Below are 24,001 nucleotides of genomic sequence, written 5' to 3'. Positions count from 1 at the left end.
GGTGTGTACCACCCTGCCCAGCCTTCTAATTATTTCTCAAGAGTTGGGGATTTCCTAGTTGCTTGATCCCTTTGTTCATTCAACACATTTCTTCTGATTTCCAAATCAGTTTGATATGCCCACAAGCATTTCAAATTCAACTTGCCTGTGGTTGAATTAATCTGCTCCCTTCTAAACCTATTTCTTATCCCATTTCCCATCTCAGAGATGGATTTCATCCATCATTCACCCAGTTGTGAATGTGTCATAGTTCCCTCATCCATTTCTTGATAATCATCAAGTCTGGAGGGCCTTCTCTTACCACCTTTTGAAATTGTCTACTTTCTCCCCTCTTCCTGCCTTAATCCTCATTATTACAATTTAAACTACCTCAAGAGTTCTACCAACCTTGCCTTTAATATTGTTTCATTTCATTCTGTTTTTAACACGTTTCCAAAGTGATATTTCTGTATAACAAACAGAATTGGGTTTTTTCCTGATTAAAACTTTTCCCCATTACACTCAAACTTTTTGATACGGCATTTGAAGTCTTCCTCTCTGAAAGTCTTGGTATCTCAGCTTCTCTTCCAGCTCCTGCCAACATGAAGTTTGAAACAAATCCAGAAAGCCTTCCCTAATTCAAGTTAGAATCAGATGCTTGCCCCCTGAGCTATTATAGCATCTTGGGTTTAGTCCATAGTAGTAAAAAGAGCCTATGGTGGGCTGAGGTTGTAGCTTAGTGATAGAGCACTTGACTACCATGTATGAGGCACTGAGTTCGATCCTCAGCACCACATAATAATAAATAAATAAAATAAAGGTATGTATTTATCTACAACTAAAAAACAAAGAGGCTATGGTTCACTTATCAGGGAATCACTGGCATCTATCATGGTCCTTGAAAATCTCACATTTTAATAGCTTGTCTAGTTAGATTTTAGACAGGGGTTGACAAACTTTTTCTGTGCTAAGCCAGGTAGTAAGACAGTTTAATTTTTTTTTTTTTTTTTTTGTGTGTGTGTGTGTGTGCTGGGGATTGAGCCCAGGGGCACTTAACCACTGAGCCATATCCCCAGCCTTTTTTTTTTTATATATATATTTTATTTAGAAACAGGGTCTTGCTCAGTTGTTTGTGGCCTCACTAAGTTGCTGAGGCTGGCTTTGAATTTGCCTCAGCCTCCTGAACCCTGGGATTACAGGTGTGAGCCACCCCACCTGGCTAAATAGTTTAATGTTTTGCAGGCCAGATGCAGTATCTTATTATTTTTTATTATTTTTTTGTAACTCTTTGAAAATGTAAAAACCACTCGTAGCTTGAGAGCTGTACAAAAGTGGCTTGTGAGTCCTGTAATTTGTCAACCCCATTTTAAAAAATGTAATCCCAACAAAAGTTGAGATTTAAAAAAAATTCTGGGGTTGGGGCTGTGGCTCAGTGGTGAAGCGCTTGCCTAGCACATGTGAGGTACTGGGTTTGATCCTCAACACTACATAAAAATAAATAAATAAACAAACAAACAAATAAAGGTATTGTGTTCATCTGCAACTAAAAAAAATTTTTAAAAATTCTGAGGTATTTTTCTTCCTCTTTCAGGCCATTATCAAAGAACAGCTTCAGGAGACTCAGGGGTTGTGTGAGTATGCTATCTATGTCCAAGGTAAGTCACATATTTCTTCCTAATGGAGAAGTATACTTGGCTTAGGTTCTTGGAAAAAGGCCAACTTATGAAATACTTAAATTCAAGTAAATGTTCCACTGAGGTCTTGCTCAGTATTTTTTGAATCTGAACATAATTCTTTGACTTCAGAAGTGATTAGTACTATGCAAAAAATTACTACCATCATACACCCCTTTGTAAGTTCCTGTGCATTCTTTTTCAGAATGGATGCTTATGATCACTGCCTCACACTGTGGTTTCAGGGCCAGAAAATGCTTTGGAAGAGTTCCTTGTAGTCTAGCTAAAGGATATGAGAAAAGGCTTTGAGAATTTTGTAAAGAAGTCAGGAGGAAGAGAAGAAGCCTAGAGTTGTATAGGATAAATCAGATGATAAATTGAACTCTTCAGAAACCAAAACAGGAACCATCCACTTAAATTTTACTCTTTAATGCCCAAAGTGGCATTCTTTAGTTTTTCCAGGAATTCTGTTTTGACTTTTAAGTATAAATGAATGGTTTGCTTACCATTCATTGCTTATAATTTTCAGATTAATATAAGCTTTTCTGATATCATTTGTAAGATATTGAAACATTTAGGATATCATGGCAAAAAAAAAATTTGCTCTTTTATTGCCAATATCACCAGTTCTAGACTCCCAGTGTCTGATAAATTCTTCTGAAAACTTAGGCCTAAGGAAAATTAATGGTTTTAATAGGTAACTTTACTGAAAACTAATATAATAAAAAGATTTGACAAAAACTCCTTGTTGGACATGAGGTATTGATTCCATTTGTACCATTCTGGGTTTCTTTCTGTACATTGTGAAGTAGAAATCTGAATTATAATAAAGTATCTGATGAGGAAGCCCAACATGTTCTTTTTTTTTTAGTTGTAGATGGAACTCAATACCTTTATTTATTTATTTATTTATTATGTGGTGCTGAGAATCGAACCCAGTGCTTCATGTGTGCTAGGCAAGCACTCTACCACTGACCCACAATCCCAGCCCCTTCAATATGTTCTTCTTGTGAAGTTTCTGTGATAATTTGCAAAGAAATCTGTGTGTGGTGGATGCTTAGAGGATAGGGAGGTTTGAGTTAACCTTATTTTATAAGAAGTTTTAGCTTATGTCAGTTTTGCTTGTTTCAACCATCTGAAGTAATATATGATTAGATTTAAGACATAATTATCCAAAGGATATTTTGCATGTGGTTTCCCATTTTCCCATTTTTCAATTTTTCTGATGCCAGACTCTGTTTCCTAGAACATGATTTTATTTTGTCTTTCTTGGCAGCATTGATATTTCGCCTGGAAGGAAACATTCAGGAATCCCTAGAACTCTTTCAGACATGTGCGATTCTTAACCCTCAGTGTGCTGATAACCTCAAGCAGGTGGCCAGATCTTTGTGAGTATTGGCAGCCTGGAGACCCTAAGGAAGTCATGGAATACAATGTAAAATGCATTCTTAGGCTGAGCCTGCCGTTGGCAGACTGATACAGTGGAGGAAAATGGCTTGATAGGTATAATGGGATTCATTTGAAGAGTGTGGATTAATCTTGAAATTTGAGGAAAAAAAGATAAAGTAGTATCAAAGAACTAAGTATTTTGCCAGGTGTGATTGTATGTGCCTGTAATCCCAGCAATTTGGGAGGCTCAGGAGGGAGAATTTCAGGTTTGAGGCCAGACTGAGCAATTTTGTGAGACCCTCTCTGGAAATGGTCAAAATAAAAAATAAAAAGGCTGGGGATATAGGTTACTGATAGAGTGCTTCTGGATTTAATTCTGAGTACTGGGGGAAAACAAAACCCACCCCAAACCAAATAAACAAAAATACTACCGAAACCAGATATTGTAGTCATTGTGCATTCTAATTTGAAGAACAGTCATACTGCTTATCACATAAATAACACCATCTTGTACCTTAAGTCCTCTAATCATATTGGCAACCCATGGAATTTTCCTGGTCTGCTGTTCAACACTTATTATGATACTTGACACAGAGAAGTATTTTAGTATTTGTTGTATGGATGCCCTAAAGTTTTCTAAGTGGAAGTAATCTCCAAAATATTTATAAGGTGTCAGATTCTCCTTTTCCAGAGTAGTAGAGTGTTCATTAGGGTTCCCTCCTTCATTTTCTTCCCTACATTGTCATTTATGCCTCCATTGTTTTTACATAGAGGCAGGTTTTCCTGATCATGATCCAGTATCAAGGAAAAATGATGATGTTGATAAATGATGGCAGCTCTTGCTTAATTTTATATCATTTGGCTTGTTTCTTTTTTGATCTATATTTATAGAAAAAAAATAATAGAATACTTTAACCAAAATTGGTGTATAATGAGACAAAGGCCTTGCAACAGCTGCCAGTGCAGTGTTTACCAAGACAGCTTCTGCTGTTGGTGTGCAGCAGCCTGCCTAGCCTTTCTAGCATGACCAACCCAAGAAAAATGTCTTCTAGAATTTCCAGAGAGTGTAATATGAACAAAATGTGGCACATGCCTGTAACCCTAGCAGCTTGGGTTGCTGAGGCAGGAGGATGATGAGTTCAAAGCAGCCTCAGTAGCAGCAAGGTGCTAAGCAACTCGGTGAGACCCTGTCTCTAAATACAAAATAGGGCTGGGGATGTGGCTCCGTGGTCAAGTGCCCCCTGAGTTTAGTACCTCCCTTCCCCCCCAAAAGTGGGATTAGTGAAGATAGACTTCTAAGAATTTTGAGGTAATAATTATGGAAAATGCATCTTTTACAGATTTCTTTTGGGAAAACATAAAGCTGCCACTGAAGTGTATAATGAAGCAGCTAAACTGAACCAGAAAGATTGGGTAAGTAGGGAATTTTCAGTAGTGTCTTTTAGTAAGCATGCTAATGGTTCCATTTATGAAATGACTATCATAAGTTATTATAGAATTCTTATATGCCAAAAATGTATATTCTCAAATTTTGTTGATGCTTTTGCTAATTATAGGATCAAAAATCATGTTTCCTCATACTTTGCAGATATTACTACATGGTTTTCTAAGTGTCATTGTTGCTAGTGAGCAGTTACAGTCTGATTCTTGTTAGTAACTCCACTTTTCTCTCTAGAAACTTTGGAGATTTTTTTTTATCATTAGCATTTCAAACCATTAGCAATAAGTCTAATTGTATTTGATTTATTTATTTCTTCCCCATCTGTTTGACACTCATCTGGCCACTTCATTCTGAAAATCCTTGCTTTTCTTTGGTGTGGGAAAGTTTGAGTAGTTCTCCATTACTTTTATATCTTGGTGATTGTGTCTAATTGTAGCAGAAAATTGGACTAAACATTGGCTTTGCAAATTAAGGGGTTATTTTTTTTTTCTTCATGTAACTAAAGTTCAGATAAATAGTTGCTGGCATTGATTTGGTGGTCCTAGAATGTCCAGGCTGAGACTTTTTTCAAGTATTTGATGATTCTGGGAGAGACATTCATCTCTGAGAGAAGGAATAGATTGATTAGCTCAGAGAGCTTGCATTGCATGGGTTTCCCTGAAGTTCCGTTGTCACTAATATTTTTTAAGTGTGTTAAATTTGCCAGTCACTTTTCTTCTGTAGGTTTGAAGATAAAGTTGTTTGAGTCTTTTTTATTCTTTTTTTAGTTGTTTTGACTCTTTATGCCATAGAATATTTTACAGCTGAATACAAAAGTGAAGCTACAAGTAAAGGAAAAATCCAGCTAGGGGTGTAGCTTATTTGTTGGTGCTGGGTTCAATCCCGAGCATCAACAAATACATTTTTAAAATTCTTGTACTTTTTAATTAATATTTTCATCAAATTAATGTCTACTATGTACCAGACAGTAAGCTATACTCTGGAGATGCAAAGATGCTATTTCTGACTCACTTGGATAATCATTCCATTGGTACCAGTTAGAAGTGTTCATTTCCCAAATAGCCAGATACTCTCTACTATGCTTTATAAGTGTCTTAGGAAGACTTCTAGCCCTACCTTCTTGGATTTACCAGGATATTCCATGTCTGGCTGCAACAGGAGACTAATAATTCTGCCTGACATTATTTTATTTGACTTTTGGAGCAATTCTCTTAAGTAGGGAGAATTTTCATCATTGAAAGGTGAGAAAGCTGAGGCTTGGAATGACTTGCCAAAGGGCACACAGTGGGCTGGGGATGTGGCTCAAGCGGTACCATGCTCACCTGGCATGCGTGCGGCCCGGGTTCGATCCTCAGCATCACATACAAACAAAGATGTTGTGTCCGCCGAAAAATTTAAAAAAAAAATTAAAAAAAAAAAGGCATACAGTGAGTTAGAGACAGAACCAGTGTTAGAACTCAATCTAGAATCTAGGATTGCTCACTTTAATGCTGGAATCTTTCTACCACACCATCTGCATTTGCAGATGTCTATAGGATTCCTTCACCTCATAAAAGACAGAATTTGACTCTGATTTATTTTGTTTTCCTTTCCAAATTTCCTTTTCTCTTAGTTTGTTTAAGGCATATAACTGCTTCCCTCTCAAATAATATCTAGAGCAAATGGTTAAAAAAGGTTAGGGGTTAGTTAACCTTCAGGACATGGAAAGGAGAAGAAAGGCTATATTCTCCCCGATTCTGTCTCCATGTGTACATTTCTATACCATGATGAAGTGAAAAGTACGCAAGTTTTGGAGGCTGGCCAGAGGTCAAGTCCTAGTGTTTTGACATGTGAATGTGATTTGTGAATTAAGAAAAGTAATTTTTTAAAATGTGAAACATTTATGAGACAATAGGAAAATCTAACCGTAATTGAATGTATGATATAGAGCAGTTAGTAATTTTTTTGGGGTGTGATAGTGGTATTATAAATGGGTTCAAAAAAAAAAAAAAACCTCTTTCAGACTTTCAGAAATACATGCTGAAATGTTTTGCTGTTTGTTATTTGGTTACAAAAGTAGTAAAAGTAGATGGCATATGAATTGGATGAATTCATGGCCATTCCAACTACATTTATATATGATTAGGATATGGAACTAAAAAAGAAGGGAAAAATTCCAGTGCTGATACTTCCTGAATTAATTAAACTTCTTAACCTCTGTGAGCTTCAGTTTTATTTTCTGTAAAACTGGAAAGATTATACATTGCAGATTTGTTGGAAAAATTTAAATAATATATGCAAAAACATCTGGCATTGAGCCTATTGTATAATAGGTGCTTAATCAGTGATTGATTTTTGTTGTTATTTTAGGAGTCTTGGAAAACATTAAACTAGTTGTGTCTAGCACTTGTGGTCCATGTTCCTTGGACAGGGACAAATCCACACTACTAACCGGGGTTCCTTACAATGTTTCCCAAGAGCATTTTCTTCATTCTTTCTTTCTCTAAAGCTACCCTAAATAGAGGAAAGTTCATTATAAAGTTATTTGAGAGATTCCACAATACTTAAGGTCAAGAGTACAAGTTGACTTATAGTGAACTAGAACTAGAACATTGGCAGCAACCAAGGTAGTTACTCTGCATTTTTGCTTCATCTTTTCTTTCTGTATTCAGAGGTTGGCAAATTTTGTTGTTGTTGTTGTTGTTGTTTTTGTAAAGGGCCCCTTAGCTAGGCATGATAGTGCACACCTGTAATCCCAGCTACTCTGGAGGCTAAGGGAAGAGGATCTCAAGTTCAAGGCTAACCTAGGCAACTTAGCAAAACACCATATCATGATAAAAAATTAAAAAAGAGCTGGGGGTATATCCCAGTGGTAAGTGCTTTCTTAGCATGTGTAAGGCCCTGTGTTCAATCCTTAGTGTCTGGGGAAATGGGGTGGAGGTAGGGGGACTGCAGCCTAATACAGACTCTATTGTAGCTACTTAGCTCTGCAATTCTAGTGCAAAAGAGCCATACAAAAACAAGGGACTGTGGCTGTGTTCCAATAAAACCTTATTTATAGAAGAGGGCAGGGAATGATTTGGCCCATGGGCCATAGTTTTCTGACCTATGCTTTTTTTGAATTTCTGCAGATTGACTGCAATTACATACTAAAATGTATAGTGACCTCCAGATGGCGCTGTCAGCTCCCAAGTCCACATCACCTTGTGAATTTAGTGCTTGCAACTAGCTAGATCAGTTCTAATTGTAGATTCCTAGAAAGAGGATTCTGATTGCTTCAGGTGCCCAGAGATGGACAGAGGATTTCTTTAAGGATGGAGCTATGTGGCTAGCAGTCCTCTCAACAGGAGCTTTGAATAGTTTCTTCTAAGAAAAGGGCACAAAGGATGTGGGTAGTGGACAGCTTTTAGAGAAAAAATGGTAGGAAGATAGGCTGGGTGTGTATCTTCAAGGAGCCATGTAGATCCAGGAAAATCACCTATTTATTCTGCTTTTTTCTCTTATTATTTTAATTTAAAAAAATATATAAGGGAACTAATTTTGTAGAATACATATATTGATTATATGAACTCTACTTAGAAAAAATACTGTAGTGCCCATTTCAAAGTTTACACTTTGCTGAACAATAACACTCTTGATGCCTGTTGTTTCACTCTAAGGCTTACTATGAATTACACCTAAGCCATTTTCCTTTTTTTTTTGTATGTAGGAAATCTGCCATAATCTAGGAGTTTGCTACATTTATCTGAAGCAGTTCAATAAGGTAATTTATAGAAGGGCTGATGGTGGTTGACTGGAATTTCACTTAAGTGTGTGATTGTGTTGCATAGGTGCCATTGCTCATTTTGTATTCTCTCTAGTGTTTACAGAGCTTTAGGAAATGCACCTTATACATTTATCGCTATGTTAATGCTCATTCATCATTACTCATCTTGTCTTCCCTTGCTTTTGACAAGAAAATGGAAATTTTGGAAATACTATGAATGACAGTGTATTCTCCCCTTTCTTCTTTCTCTCCACCCCCAGTGTTTGTAGAAACAAATGTTCAATAATATAGATATCAAAAAGTAAATTTTTAAGTCTTAAAGTTGCTCTCACAGCAACTGATTTTAGTTTTTAATGTTACTGAAAATGAATTTTAAATTTAAACTGAATCCGTTTTCTGACAATTTTTAGTTTTAACTTTTAGTTTTGATTTTTTTTATGATGAGAACTTGTATTTCATTGTGATTAAGCTCTAGGCTCAGAAAGAAATGTATACATATTAATTGAGGAATAGAAGAAATTACTGAGAGACCTGAAAGTTAGTGATAGTGAGATTGGGTAGAGTGTTCTTCATAAAGTTCCCACTTAGTAGTCATGAAGTTTTATTCTCTAGTGCCACCGAGACTGAGACTCTGAATTGGTTAATACCAATTTGACAATGTTTATAAATTGTTTCAATTTATAAACTGGTATAACCTGATGTATCCCTTATGGATATGAAAAGAGTCTACATAGGCTGGGATTGTGGCTCAGCAGTAGAGTGCTCGCTTAGCATGGGCGGGACTAGGATTCGATCCTCAGCACCACATAAAAATAAAGGCATTGTGTTGTGTCCATCTACACCCCCTAAAAAAATAAATATTAAAAAAAAGAGTCTACACATTAACAGTTTTTCTCCTGTGAGATAGATATTAATTTATATATATATATGAAAAATATATATTTTGTGGGCCCCTTAGGTTTTCTGAATGGATTTACAGTTTTATAGCCTTGATTAGATTTTTCTCTGAGAATATTGTGAACATTTCAATTCACAGGATTATTTTGAGCCAGAGGAGAGGTAGGATTGGTCTTTAGTTGGAACTGTACTGATGAGAAGGAGAATTATAGTTAGATTTTACTGTAAAGCTAACAGGCTAAGCAAATATAATACCTGGCAATTATATAAACACTGTTGAAACAGTGAGTCATAGAACTGTTTTGTCTATCTACTAAGATATAAACTTCCCGAGAAAAAGGAGGTCTTAATTGTTACGGCTGTTAACTCTAGTGTACCTAGTACCTAAAATAGCCAATATTCCATGAACACTCATTGAGTGAATAAATGAGAATAAGCCATTTATTCATTTATTTTTATATTTTACACAAATGGAGCACAACTTCTTATTTCTCTAGTTGAATATGATGTAGAGTCATACCATTTGTGCAATGATACCCATACATAGGGTACCATTTATTCATTTATTTGTCATCACATTGGTGGGGAAAATGAGGCCTATGCTGGGGAAGATTGTATAGTCAGTCCGTGGTGCAGCTAGGATAGAATTTGATGTGGCACTCTACATTGTCCTCTGATGGTCCCCTGCCCTGCCCCGTACAAGGGGTTGAACCCAGGGGTCTTTACGCACTGGGCAACATCCTAGCCCTTTTCATTTTTTATTGGAGATTGGGTCTCACTGAGTTGCTTAGGGCATTGCTAAATTGCTGAGGCTGGCCTTGAACTTGCGATCCTTCTCCTTCAGCCTCCCAAGTTGCTGAGATTACTGGAGTGCGCCACCACACCCAACTGATGTCTCTTTTGATTTACAAAGTGTGAGTCATAGATATGAATGCCAAGCAGAAAACTTTCAGAAAGATTAATCATCTTGGAAGAACTCTCCCAGGTGACTGCAGAAGCAGACAGCCTGTGTTGCTAGCTGTCTTGTCAACAAGGACAGCTTTAGGACTTTTTGGTCTTTGGGTGGTGTGGGCTATTTGCTCTAACATAATATTCCTACATTTGTTCAGCAGGCCATTGTTCTTCCTATGGTGGTGATTTTGTTCTCTTTACTGCATCAAATTTGTTAGGCACAAGATCAGCTGCACAATGCCCTACAGCTTAACAGGCATGATCTGACTTACACAATGCTGGGGAAGATTCACTTGCTGGAGGGAGACTTGGACAAGGCCATAGAAATCTACAAGAAAGCAGTGGAGTAAGTGTGTCTATTACCTTTAGAGCAATAAGAAACTTAAAAAAAAAATGACAACATGTGAACTGCCAAGCCTAAGAGAAGATATATGTGATTGATTACTACTTATATAAGTTAGAATGAAAGGTAAGCTAAAGTTTAGATAAGAGCTGCCAGTGAATGGCATCAATAAGGTAGACTGTTTCTTTCTCACCTGTAAAGATGGCTGTTGTAGGCTAGCTGGTAGCTTTGCTCACAAAGCCAACCTGGGATCTAGATTCCTTCCATTTAGCCCAAGATTCCTTTGCCTATATGATTGAAGCTGAGATACTGTAATACAGCATCCATGTTTCAGGCTATGGTGAAGGGAAGTGGTACTTGAATCTGAACATGGAATGAGCATCTGGTAGTGAGTTTAGGTGACCCACAAATTGCACACATAGTTCCTACTCACATTTCATGGTTCGAAATTGGTCAGGAAGGAACACATAGCTGCAAGGGAAGTAGGCTGACATATACTCAGCAAGATTTGGGGGTCAGCTGCCAATCTGCCATTCTTTTTTTTATACTTTATAATAGATTAATATATCCAGAGATATTATTAGGGACAAAAATCTCTTAGCTCAGTAATAAATATCTTCTCTTATTAGCTTGAAACTCATATCTTGTTTTGTTGCTTGGGCTTGAACCCAGGGCCTTACACATGCTAGGTGTGTGCTCTACCCCTGACCTATACACCCTTAGCCCCGCTATCTTGTTTTTCAAGAACATCATTAGGGCAGTCTAAACTGTTGATAACTGAACTAAATGGTTTTCCCATGTTAGTGTTCCATGTTTCTTCTCTAGGGACGAGTTTAAGTATCATAGCTGTACAAAAATGCTTTAAGTGTCTCATTTGTTTGGTCACTTAAAATGTCTGATCTACAGTTCAAGGCCTATTATTCCCGATAATTAGATTCTGAACTAAACTAAGATATCTATTATTATCAATTGCCATGGTAGTAATTTTGTGGTTATTATCAACCACAACACTGTTTTCTGAATTTTCTTCAACAACGCTTTGTATCTAAAAGGACAGAAAAATTCCTTGGTAAGCTATAAAGAGAGAAGGCATTTTTATTTGTTGGTTAGAAGCTAAGATTATGGGCAAGTAGGAAGGAGCCATGTAACTGTGTTCAGTATCCTGTGGTGATGGGGGCAGCCCTGACTCCTGACCCCTGCCTCATAGAAGTTGGCTGTTCAAAAATAGGGCACATAAATCCCAAGAGGGACATTCTTCTGGTGGTTACTCAAGGATTTAAGTCACTAAATTTCCCAAGGAATAAAAGGGAACAGCTGAGCATTTGGAGTCTCATTGAGAAGGTAGACACCATTCTTTATGACCTACAGCTTTAGAGTGAATGAATAGTCATGTTGTGTGGCGAAATGGCTGCTGCAAGAATCATAGAAGTTACTCGTGTGGCTTGGGGAAAGAAATGAAAATGGGTGTTATTATGGCAGAAAGTGAAAGGCAAGTTCTCATCTGAATTGAGAAAGCTTAGTTTAGCCAGCTCAGGCATCCCTTGGCTGGGGCTTTGACTTATCTGGTTCTGGGATCCTTACCAGTAACCAGCATCTTGCCTCATTTCTTAAGAGGAGGAAACAGGGCCCTTTGGTATTATGACTGTTGAAACTGATGATTCTGTAGTCAGATAGTCTTAACTCAGTGTTGCTTTGATTTTTGAACAAAGACATATACTAATGATTGAGATATATTTTACTTGAGCCAATATTTACTTCCAAGGGCCAGTTCCAAGTTTCTTTCCTAGGCTGTTATGTGTCTTCCTTCTTTTGTTTAATTTGACTATTTAGTATGGCTTTATGTTTAATTTGGAGAGTACAACATTAGGGGTTTTGGAATCCTAAATTGACACAGAAAATTATGCTGCCTGGCATCCTGAGCACAGTGAAAACAGAAGAAATCCCACAAAAGGGGACTGGCTTTAAACTATGTGTGTTCCCGACTGACTTGGCGTTTAAAACTTTGTTCTTTAATTGTATCAGTGTAATCAAGAAGGAAAGTCACACAAAATATACCATAGATTTTTCTTTCTTTCTTTTTTTTGGTACCCAGGATCATATGATGTTGGCCCTAAGAAAAGAGCCTTGATTTTTGTTGTTGAGCAATTTTCCCTATAGCCAGGATTCAGATGACCTACTTTTGAAAAAAATTACCAAATTGCCTTCAGAAATTTCCATGTGGAGAAGGAGGTTCAGCAAAATGTCTCAAGTGTTGCACAAGGATAGGTGGCTATGCTTGTATCGTCTCTTATAACCATTGTTTCCCTCTGAGCATCTCTATGTTGCAGGTTCTCACCAGAAAACACAGAACTTCTTACAACTTTAGGGTTGCTGTATTTACAGGTAATGAAAATTCCACTCATTCATGCACTGATGTTAGAAATGCTTTGGGGTTTGTGCATACAGTGACTTCTCTGCATTTTGATATTTAGCACATTTTACCAATAGTCACATGGAACACATGAATCTTGTTCTCAGTATTTGATATTCTTTGCTAAAGGAATTAACTTTCTTCATTCAAATCAGTCAATTTTAATTCTGCCTTACTTCAATTATAATTCTTATCTAATAGGAAAGAGCATATATGAGAAACACCTGTCTGGTTTTGGGGACTATTATTTTGGCCTATGGGGACAAACTGTGATCAAGTTAGCATGGCACAGGGCATGGGGTAAAGGCTGTTTCTGTTGCTCCTTCTTCCTGGCCAGGGTCCTATAAGAAAGAGAGAAGGCAAGGGCAAAGGACACTTTGTCTAGAATAAAGTCTTCACTCCCTCTTTACATTTCTGAGTGTGAATGGAATTGTTTTGGCTTTATCACTTTTCTATATCAGCCTGAGGAACCTGGGCCCAGGGATCTCTGGACTGATGAAGCCCTGCTTACACTATCAGTTTCTCTGCTCAGCTGATTCTGCCTCCACCACTGCCTCTCTGGTAGCCTTTATGTTTATTTCATTTTTCTTTAAGAGGAACCAGGACCTTAACCCTCTGTCTCCATGGGCTTTGACTTGTGAGGCTGGCCCCAAAGGACTGGAGGCTAACTAGCTCGTTTCCTGCCCAGAGGCATTATGTAGAACAGCATGAGAGTAGTGGAAATGGTTTCTGGTAAATAGATACTTTGATCTTACCTGGAGACAAATCAGTAAAATTTTAAAAGCCCACAAATATGGGGATTTGGGGTTTTCTTTCTTTCTTTGGTATGTTCAACTCTTTTTTTTTTCTCTTTGTCAAGAAAAGTCATCAATGATTGGGTGTTTTTGTTCAGGGTGTGGTTGGCCAGATTCCTAAACTGCTATGTTCCCTTTGATATCAATTCTCTGATTTGCTTTTTTCAAGCTTGGTGTTTACCAGAAGGCATTTGAACATCTTGGAAATGCACTGACTTATGACCCCACCAACTATAAGGTATTGCAAGCCGTGAAACCCCAGAGCCTTCATATAGATAGTCCCATGGCTCCTAGAAGTGGTCTGACCCTGGAAGGCAAGGGTTAGCTTCCTCACTGAATACCTGAGAAATTCACTTTTCTTTGGTGGTGCTGGGTATCAAACCTAGGGCCTCATACGTGCTAGGAAGCGCTACCACTGAGCCACACCTCCAACCCAAGAAATAGATGTTTTTAAAGAATTATAAATAAGACTGTATCACGATGGTCACTTGAACCCATGTGATTCAAGAACAGCCTGGGCAGCATAGTGGAACTCTGAGATTTAAAAAAAAAAAAAAAAGTATACATATATATATATAAATAAAAGGCAGCTTCTTTATTTAAAATTATTATGAAGTGTGGGTGCTGTGCTTCTAAATTAGCACATTTGTTTTAACAGGCCTGCAACCTCTGCATAAAGCAAAATCAGAGGGTTTTTTAGCTTATGTGTTATTTGGGAAATTGATAAAGCTTCCACAGGTATTATCAAAAATAACTATGATAAAATGACCTTTAGAGAAAGTCAGTGAGATCACAAATTTTGTTAAGATGTGACATTGGGGTTGAGAAAGAAGATCTCAGGTGGATGAATATCCCTGAGGGAGATGCAGCAAGATAGGGTTATTTATTGACACAAACTCAGTCCTGATTTAGAAAGTCATTAGCCGGACACTGTTGGCTCTCCTCCTTGACACTTTTCTTTTGAGAAATGAAAGGCTGGACTGATGAAGCCTAAAGTTGACTTACCCTTAGTTCTATTGCAGAAGGTATATTTGAGGTGTTTGGAGCACTTGGTGTATCAAATAAGGGCTTCAGAGAATAGAATAAAAGCACTATTTACTGAAATACTGACTTCCCTGGATGGAAGTAGGAAACATGAGCTGAGTAAAGCCAGAGACATTTCATTCTTTTCTCTTTGGGTACAGTGCCAAAGAGAGTCATAGTGTGGTGTACCAGAACATTCCTCAGGAGCACTTGTCACTGTAGCTTCGTATTATTTATGTTTCTGGGAGAAGTTTTTCAGTCTTATCTATACTGATGGGCCTGCTGAGTTATCTACATTTAGGAGGCTACTTCACTGCCCTTGCCTTTGGGAATAACAGAATTACTAACTTTCCACATGCCATGTTTTTAGGCCATCTTGGCAGCAGGCAGCATGATGCAGACCCATGGGGACTTTGATGTTGCCCTCACCAAATACAGAGTTGTAGCTTGTGCTGTTCCAGAAAGTCCTCCACTCTGGAATAATATTGGAATGTGTTTCTTTGGCAAGAAGAAATATGTGGCAGTGAGTGTCCCTTCACATTCTTTGTCTTCATTCGTGTGGTTATTGGGTCTGCTGAGCTTGCTCCACCTTTTCATTGAGTGCCCTCTCTCCCCTGCAGGCTATCAGCTGCCTGAAAAGAGCGAACTATTTGGCACCCTTCGATTGGAAGATCCTGTATAATTTGGGCCTTGTCCATTTGACCATGCAGCAGTATGCATCAGCTTTCCATTTCCTCAGTGCAGCCATCAACTTCCAGCCAAAGATGGGGGAGCTCTACATGCTCTTGGCTGGTAGGAGACATTATTTGTATGGAAACCTCTTCTTATGGTCTATAATGAGGGAAAAATGAACTAGAATCAGTGGCTAAATATCCCATAGAAGAAAGGAAAGACAGTGGAATGAATCTGACATAACTTTCCTTGTATTTTCCATAATACAAGTTGGACTTGAATAGCACAGGGAGAATGAGGAACCACTGTGAACAGAGGTACAGCCATGAAATTGCAGTGTCCCATGCAGTTAGTGGGCAATATTGTCAGAGAATGTGGTGGAAGATGAGTCAGATAAAATAATCTGGGGTCAGATTATAGAGGGCCATGAGAATAGTCCAAGGGCTGTAGACTTTATCCTATAGGCTGCCTGTCCAGCCATAATCCTAGATCTTATAGGTGCCTATTATAATTGCCTGATGGGAACATGAAATAGGCAGGGCTTTTTAGAAGAACTCTCATTGTTTTGTACATTAGGCTTCCAGGAATTGATTTAAGAGAAGGGAAGTGTTCTATTGCTAAATAATAGTTTAAAGATCATGGAGAACCACTGAGGATTCTTAAGTAGGGCCAGTGATGTGGTTAGATTTATTTGTCAGTGAGTGAGACATCTGATACCACAGGAAAACTGGAATGGAGGCAAGTGGAGACATTTTTGCTGGGGAAAATGGAAAACCTGACTTGGCTTAAACTAGGGCAGTGTCAGAAAAGAAACTACAAAAGTAGAATGCATAGAACTGTTAACTATGAAGAGGTATCTAAGTGGAATGAGAATATACAGCAGTGCCATAGTTGATGGGGCAGAGGAAGTGTTCACTTCGGGGTTGGGTTGGCATGTGTGTGGTGCTGGAGATCAAATCAGAGCCTCTCATATGCTGGGCATGTGCTTTTCCATTGAGCTACACCCCCAGCTCTGGGAGTGGTCTTGAAATACACTATTTTGTTTTCTAAGCTTAGCTCTCCTCATTTTCTTGGTTGCAGTGGCTCTGACCAATCTGGAAGATACAGAGAATGCCAAGAGAGCCTACGCAGAAGCAGTTCTCCTGGATAAGTACGTTACTGGGGGAAGGGTACTGGGGAAGGTGGGACTCATCAAAGCCATGAGGTGGTACTGTACCAGTAGTGCTGCTTGAGTCAGCCAAACACTCCTGCATGGCCATCATACACAGCAGGACCAAATGTAGAAGGATATGGTTCCTGAGGAAGCAGGGCTCAGCAGGAATTAATACTCTGAAGAAATATTTCCTGTTCCAAGTTTAGTAATCAGGAAGCCATAGAAAGCCAGAGGCAGCAGTGGCCTTGGATTGCTGATTAATTGTGAGCTAGCTGTAGTATCAGATGGAACTCAGGGCACAGCTTGATCTAAGATAAACTTGACTCTTTCAGAATTTATTCCACTAGCATCTACTACAGTAGGGCCCTTTTACAACCTATCCTGAGTGTTCTCTGTTGAGGGCTGAGATGCCAGACTTGGTCCCAATACCTGCTTTGCTTGTTGAGCAATTAGTTCCTTGATTCTTTTCCACAAGTGTACATAGCATATTCCCACATTAGTGGGTATTGGAGAAATCTCCACTCAAATCAGTTTTGTTTTGTTTCAAGTAATGAGAAGGATTTCTAAATGTGCATTTGTTGCAAAGCTCCTGCTCCACAATATCTGTCTGCCTGCCACAGGTGTAACCCTTTAGTAAACCTGAACTATGCTGTGCTGTTGTACAACCAGGGTGAGAAGAAGGATGCCCTGGCCCAGTATCAGGAGATGGAAAAGAAAGTTAACTTTCTCAAGGATAATAGCTCTCTGGAATTTGATCCTGAGGTATGTCTTTTATTAGCTCTCAGTCATTTTAAGCAAGCTGTCAGCAGACTTTTAGGTCACTCCAAAATAATGCAATTATAAAGGTGTTCTAGGCTCATGACTCTTTTTGGCTTTGATGATCTTTGCAGCATGAGTTTGTCAGTTAGTTACAGTCCAAGGTAAACTTTTCTAGAAGAAAATAATAGTAAAAAGAACTTCAGGCTTACTGATTTGTTATTGCTCGTTTGAGTTGAGGTCTGTGTCTCTGCATAGCTTCTTCCCACTTCCCTTCATGTAGGAAAGGCAGAAGTTAGTCCAATGATACATCAGATTTCAGTTGGTGGTTTTGAGATCCTACATGGGCCCTCTTGCTAGCCACTAAAGACAGTCTATTCTCTGCCCTTTCAGAATGATTCCTTTGCAGTGAATATTTCCTCCTTCAAATGCTAGCCAGCAGACACCATTTCAGCTAACCCTCTTGGTTGGAAGATCCAAAATAGGAGGGTTGACTAGTCTCTGCCAGTCATGCTTATAACTTTTTTTTTTCTTTTCATGTGGACACAAGATGGTGGAGATGGCTCAGAAGTTGGGAGCTGCTCTCCAGGTAGGGGAGGCACTGGTCTGGACTAAACCAGTTAAAGATCCCAAATCGAAGCACCGAATCAGTTCAACTGGAAAACCTGCTGGTTTCCAACAGCCTCTGGGCTCCAATCAAGCTCTTGGACAGGCAATGTCTTCAGCAGTTGCATATAGGAAGCTCCCTTCAGGTAGGAGGCTACACAAAGTTCCATAAAAATGTAGTGGGTACAAGCTGCCTATGCCAACAAAGAGATTACAACTTTGAGTGAGGCTTACATTCTTCAGACTCAGAATATGGTCAGTTTAGTATTGGCCAGTGGGATGAAAAAAAAAAAAAAGGGTGGCCAAACTAGTATCTGTTTTCTTACTGTAAGCTATGTAGTAGTTAACAGCATCAGCAGACTTAACTGTAAGGCAATACAGTCTTCACAGTTTTAGAAATACATTAGCAAGGCTGGGCATGATGGCACATACCTGTAATCCCAGCTACCTAGGAGGTTGAGGCGAGAAGATTGTGAGTTCAAGTTCAGTCTACAATTTACCAAGACCCTGTTTCAAGTGTAGGATGGGGGAGAAAATACATTAGTAAATAAATTCTGTTATACAGTCTTACTTTAATTTTTAGTGCTTTATTGTAGAATGGTATGGTACAGGAAATTGAAGATTTTTTTTTTTCAGTGATTCACTGAAGACAGACTTGACAGTTGCTTTATTTATTTAGTTATTGCCTTCCCTCATAGCTGCAAAGATACACCATCGTCTTGCTAGTTTCCCCAAATTTGGGTTTTCTCTTGAAATTTAACTAAGAATTTATGCTAATTGTTTTGTTATTAGGTGTTGGTGGAACATCCCAGCTCACAAAGCCACCATCTCTTCCTCTGGAGCCAGAGCCCATTGTGGAAACATCAGAGCAAACAAGAGAAAAATAGGAGCAGGATGACCCTGGAGTAGGGGTTTCTGGGTGAGGAGGTACTGGACCAAGGAATGTTATATGATCAGGCATCGTGGAGGCCAGCACTATTCCCTGTGAGCACCACTGAATTAGAACACAGGGTATTACCATGCTCACGAGGAACCTAAGGCCTGTGCAGCCCTTTATTGGCCCGATCCACCAGGACATGAGGAAAAGACAGTCTAGTAGATTAAGATTTGGAGCAAGGCGTCGGCTGTATGTGAAACTTAAGAGCTAGCAAGGCACACGAGCTGTTTGGTTTTAAAAGAACTTTTATCTCCTGGTTGATTCTCCACTTCCTTCATGCAAGGAAAGGCTGAGAGACCTCTGTGTAGTAGCTCTGTGATACTGAAGCTGTTGAGAGCCACAGCCAAAGGGGCCCCAGCAAACTTCCAGCTGCCAGCAAACTTCCAGCTGCTGGCTGATGATTGGCTCACAGCGGCCCCAGCAACATCTAGCTGATTGGCTCCTCGGCCCCAGCAACATCTAGCTGATTGGCTCCTCTGCGGTGATGCTCATTGGGCTGTTTCCCTGCCCTTTCAGACCACGGAGCTGCTCATTGGGGGACTTTTTTGGCTCCGCCCACGTGACCCAGCCAATCGGCCTGAAGAGCAGGAGGATTGTGGGAGGTGGGGAGAAGCTTGTGGGGGGGGGAGAGAGAGGCTTGTGGAAAGCCGGTGGTGGCAGTTGAGGCTCTGAGGGTTTTTCCTGAGAGGCTATTTTGTTTGGCGTGTGTGGTTCTAAAAATAAAGTTAGTTTCTTTTGACAAGTGGCTCCTGATTGTGCCCAGCCAGACTGCGGCAGAAGCCATGGCTTAACTGGGATGATCTTCAGACTGTGGGGTAATCCATCTTCAAGGCAAACATAAATCTTGGATTGATAATATAGTTTTTTCACAGTCTGAAAGAAATGATGAAAAAAAATGCTAAGTTGAGGCCAGACTGGTAAGTATCCAGCTGCATTTGCCCAAAGGGAATTCAATAAGTATTTGGTTCTTGCAAGAGGTCAGAGTCTAGAACCAGATCATGTCAGAACTAGGAGCCATGAGCTGGTCGGGTATCAGCACCAAGGATTTTTTAAAAAGGGAAAAACTTCTTAGCTGAGAAATTTTAGTATAAGACAATCAATGATAATAACCACTAACCAGATGCTATCAATATATTATCTATATGTCCTTTATAAGATTATGTATCATTATTCCTTTGGGGAAAGTTGTAACTCAGGTGTAAAAATAAGAGATCACATTAAAATGTTTAAAAAACTATGATCACTGTCCTCCCTTACCTGTTTCCAAGCCTAGTTTGAAATTAGAGGAAGAACTTCTTACTTGGTATCAGCAGCAGCCCTGCCCTGACAGAGGGCAGGCATCAGTTTGCTTGAGAGCTTGTCCCCACTTTTCACTTAAAATGCTTTTTACTCACCATAAGTGGAAGGTTTTCTACCTTCTATTACCAAACCAAACTGTGTTTGGAGTTCTTTATGACTGGACATGATTTGACATTGAAGAAGCAGCTGAGCAATTCTCCATATCTCAGAAACAGAGCAAGGTATCAGAAGTAGAAACCCTTATCTTAGTGGGTATGTGACAGAACTGGGCATCCTGAGAAGTTGAGAAAACTCAGTTTCTATATTAGTGTGGAGGCTAACATACTAGACTGAACTGATCTAGTTGAAAAGGTTATTGTAGAGGTCTCAGTGAGATGAGAATATAAACAAAGATGGAGAGGAAGAAGGAGACATGAGAGAGATTCAGGATCTAAAATCAACAGAAACTAGAGATTGAGTGAATGTGGTTTTAGGATGGGGACCCATTTCTGGATTTAGAGTAAAATAATACTGGGGAAATAAAATTGAGGGCTGATTGTGGAGTCTACTTTTAGACATGTTTATCTTTAGGACTTCCAAATAATGATATCACTAAGATAGCTGAATAGCTGGATTGCAGGAGTGAAATTGGTTTGAAGATGAAGATTCAGGAGTAATTTAGATTTGAATGATAGCTGAAAATCATAGATTTGAAGGTTTTCTTTGCGGTAAGGTACTACCATGCATCCAGTGATTGCAGTCAAGCCCCCAGCAATGCTTTCCACATTAACTTGGGCTTAGATTTTCTTAAAACTTAAATACTCTTAGGTTGTTCCTGTTCAGATTTTGGGATGTGGATTTGCATTCTGGTGTGAAAACTATCCTAATTTCTATTATGGGGGTTGCTTATCACAATTTTAATAAAATTAGGAAACTGAGACTGATTATATAATCAAAGATACAGATGTGGTTTTTGATGATGTGAAGTAGATGCAGGAAAATACAAGTATAAACTAGCATGATGTAAACAGTGTCCTTACTGAATAATATTAGCGCAAAACTCTTAGTTCCCAACAGTAAAAGTGAGGCGTACTTTGTCAAGAAAAAAAATCTATTATCGTTTGATAATAGCAAAGTAGCTCGTGTTGAACCAGATCTCCCACAGATAATAAATATAAGCAATATGAAATATTATCTTGATTTAAATATTTTAAAATATATGCTTATTTAAGGAAAAATTACTACATTGTGAGGTTGAACCTAAATAAATACAATATCTATAAAGGATAAGGGGTTAAAAGAGACTGAGAGATTGCTGTTTTAGAGTTTATGTGGTAGGGTGTACAACTAATGCTTAAAAGGGGGTGGAAAAGAAAAACAGAAAGATCAATTCCCACCCCAACAGAAGCCAGAAGGAACAAAGTAGCAAAATGGTAAGTGTAAATCCTATCATATTGATAATTAAAATGAAATAAACATTAAATTGAAAAAGCACAGAGAAAGAATAAAAAGCTAAAGCCCAAACTTGTGCCATTGAAGATATACCATGAAAATAATCATAGAAGAAATTTCTGTTTCAGCAATTGATAGAAATAATAAGTGGAAAAGGACGCATCAACCACTTTGACTTGATACTTATTATAGAATCCTACAAGCAATAACTGCAGATTGCACTTTTTTTTTTTTCTTTTTTCTACTAAGGGAAGTGCTCTACCAACTGAACTACACCCTGAGCCCAGAATATACATTCTTTGCAGTGCACACAGTACATTCAGCAAGACAAATCATATACTGGGCTATAAAATAGTTCTCAAAAGCCAGAAGATAAAAACTTGGAAAAACTTCTAAGACAAGAAGTCACAAGATAAATTATAAAATGTTTTTTAACTGAAAGATAATGAAAATAAAATTTATAGGATTTGGCTTTAATAGTGCTTAGAGGTAAATGTATAGCTATAATTGTTTCTTATACAGATTTCCACCTTAAGCTACGAAGAGAAAGAATTAAATAGAAGGAAAGAGTAGACAAACATTAAAAGTTTAGAAAGCCCACATTCTATGGGAGAGGTAATTCCCCAGTTAAATGGATCAAGAAGTAGACATTATACCAGTATCAAGAATAAAAGGGTACAAGATTAGATTCCACAGACATGAAAAAGATAAAGGGATATTATGAACAATTTTAAGATAATAAAACTGACAGCTTAGATGGAACAGAAAAATGATCTTTGAAAAATACTGCATACTATCTGGGCTCAGTGGCTCACACTTGTAATTATTCCCAGTGACTGGGGAAGCTAAGGCATGAAAATCACAAGTTCAAAGCCAGCCTCAGCAACTTAGCAAGGCCCTACATAACTTAGCAAGACCCTATCTTTTAAAAAAGGGGTGGTGCTGGTGCTGGTGCTGGGGATGTGACTCAATGGTTAAGAGCCTCTGGGTTCAATATACAGTATCAAGGGAAAAAAAAATACAACATACTAAAACAAGATGAAATGTAAAGTCTTTTTAAGTCTTATATATTGAAGATATTGAATTTATATGTCAAAGGTTACCCTTAAGATGGCGGCGAGGGGAGTGCATTACCCCCGTGTGCTGCTTCACTGTGTGGGAGTATGACAAGTCAGGACGGCTAAAGGATATCTTGTTAGGAATTTCCAGCAATAGTGGGGTGCGCCGGAACCTGGAGGAAGGATTTCCATCGCACGAGGATCGGCTACGGGGACTCAAACGCGAGAGGTTTGTCGCACGGAGGGTAACACTGCTTATTCAGCAAATCGCCCCGCGGCTAGAGTCTGCAGCGCGCTCTGGGATAGAGATGCAGGGTTACAGTGCTGCAGTTTCTGCCAGCGGCGCAAGCACCGCACTCAGGGCTGAATTCTGGGTTCGAGACGGGGGAAGGAAGCGGTCCATCTCGGTTCTCCACACCGGTCAGACCACAGAGGAGGCCAGCAGCCACCATGTTGGTAAACTGACATCACCTTCCCTGTTTTCGACTGACCGCAGCTCATTCAGCCATAGAACAGGTAATTTCAGGCTGCAATTCGCCTGCGGCTTGCAGACAGATTGCTAGGGTTCAGCGCCTGGGTGCTTCTTAGAATCTGATCTTATCGGAGCGAACACCGAGCGCGGGGTGGCCGAGTTCTGGCTCCCGGAACCGTCCCGGAACCGCCCTGGCTCAGAGCTGCGGAGCCTGCGGAGGCTGCTTCTTGGACCCTGCTACTATCAGAGCATACACCAAGCACTAAGCAGCCGAATTCTGGCTCCCGGAACTGAGCCCGCGGGGACTGCTTCTTGGAGCTTACACTTATAGGAGCTTACACCGAGCACGGAGCGGCCAAGTTCCGGCTCCCGGAACCGCCCTGGCTCAGGGCTGTGGAGCCTGCGGAGGCTGCTTCTTGGACCCTGCTACTATCAGAGCATACACCAAGCACTAAGCAGCCGAATTCCGGCTCCTGGAACTGAGCCCGCGGGGACTGCTTCTTGGAGCTTACACTTATAGGAGCTTACACCGAGCACGGAGCGGCCGAGTTCCGGCTCCCGGAACTGTCCCGGAACCGCCCTGGCTCAGGGCTGCGGAGCCTGCGGAGGCTGCTTCTTGGACCCTGCTACTATCAGAGCATACACCAAGCACTAAGCAGCCGAATTCTGGCTCCCGGAACTGAGCCCGCGGGGACTGCTTCTTGGAGCTTACACTTATAGGAGCTTACACCGAGCACGGAGCGGCCGAGTTCCGGCTCCCGGAACTTCCCTGGACTGGGGCTAGGAGCCCGCGGAAACTGCGTCTCGGTCCGGGTCCTGCTGAGGGCCGGTCAGGACTCACCCGTTGCTTTGGTTGCCCGGCAAGGGGAACGAAATGCTGCCATTCGCATAGGATACCAACATGGCAGAGATCTGATGTCAGCAGAAAGCGGCGGAGGAGAGATCTTCATCAATACCAGCGGTGACATAAGC

General features: G+C 39.7%; 1 protein-coding gene across 8 annotated transcripts in view; it reads left to right on the top strand.

The window, feature by feature from the left end:
* The window catches only part of Bbs4 (Bardet-Biedl syndrome 4), a 68,933-nt gene extending 48,927 nt beyond the window's left edge, over positions 1 to 20,006 (top strand). For 6 of the 8 annotated variants that reach the window (XM_046428094.2, XM_046428095.2, XM_058573752.1 and 3 more), the window contains 13 exons: positions 1,571 to 1,634; positions 2,929 to 3,040; positions 4,382 to 4,454; positions 8,171 to 8,224; positions 10,294 to 10,421; positions 12,746 to 12,800; positions 13,792 to 13,860; positions 15,016 to 15,168; positions 15,266 to 15,437; positions 16,398 to 16,467; positions 17,091 to 17,232; positions 17,777 to 17,978; positions 18,625 to 20,006. In XM_046428094.2, coding sequence (XP_046284050.1) covers positions 1,571 to 1,634; positions 2,929 to 3,040; positions 4,382 to 4,454; positions 8,171 to 8,224; positions 10,294 to 10,421; positions 12,746 to 12,800; positions 13,792 to 13,860; positions 15,016 to 15,168; positions 15,266 to 15,437; positions 16,398 to 16,467; positions 17,091 to 17,232; positions 17,777 to 17,978; positions 18,625 to 18,719 — 1,389 coding nt within the window. In that variant the 3' untranslated portion in view covers positions 18,720 to 20,006. Of the gene's footprint in view, positions 1 to 1,570; positions 1,635 to 2,928; positions 3,041 to 4,381; positions 4,455 to 8,170; positions 8,225 to 9,966; positions 10,110 to 10,293; positions 10,422 to 12,745; positions 12,801 to 13,791; positions 13,861 to 15,015; positions 15,169 to 15,265; positions 15,438 to 16,397; positions 16,468 to 17,090; positions 17,233 to 17,776; positions 17,979 to 18,624 lie in introns of those variants that run through there. The other 2 variants (XM_058573755.1, XM_058573754.1) reach the window with 2 other exon arrangements.
* Positions 20,007 to 24,001: the final 3,995 nt, after the last annotated feature.

Source organism: Marmota monax, unplaced genomic scaffold (assembly GCF_021218885.2).
Source record: "Marmota monax isolate L192 unplaced genomic scaffold, Marmota_monax_Labrador192_F-V1.1 WCK01_AAM20220418_F8-fsc00111, whole genome shotgun sequence".
Lineage (NCBI taxonomy): Eukaryota > Metazoa > Chordata > Mammalia > Rodentia > Sciuridae > Marmota > Marmota monax.
Note: the sequence above shows the minus strand (reverse complement) of the source record. Positions and strands in the feature narration are given on the sequence as shown.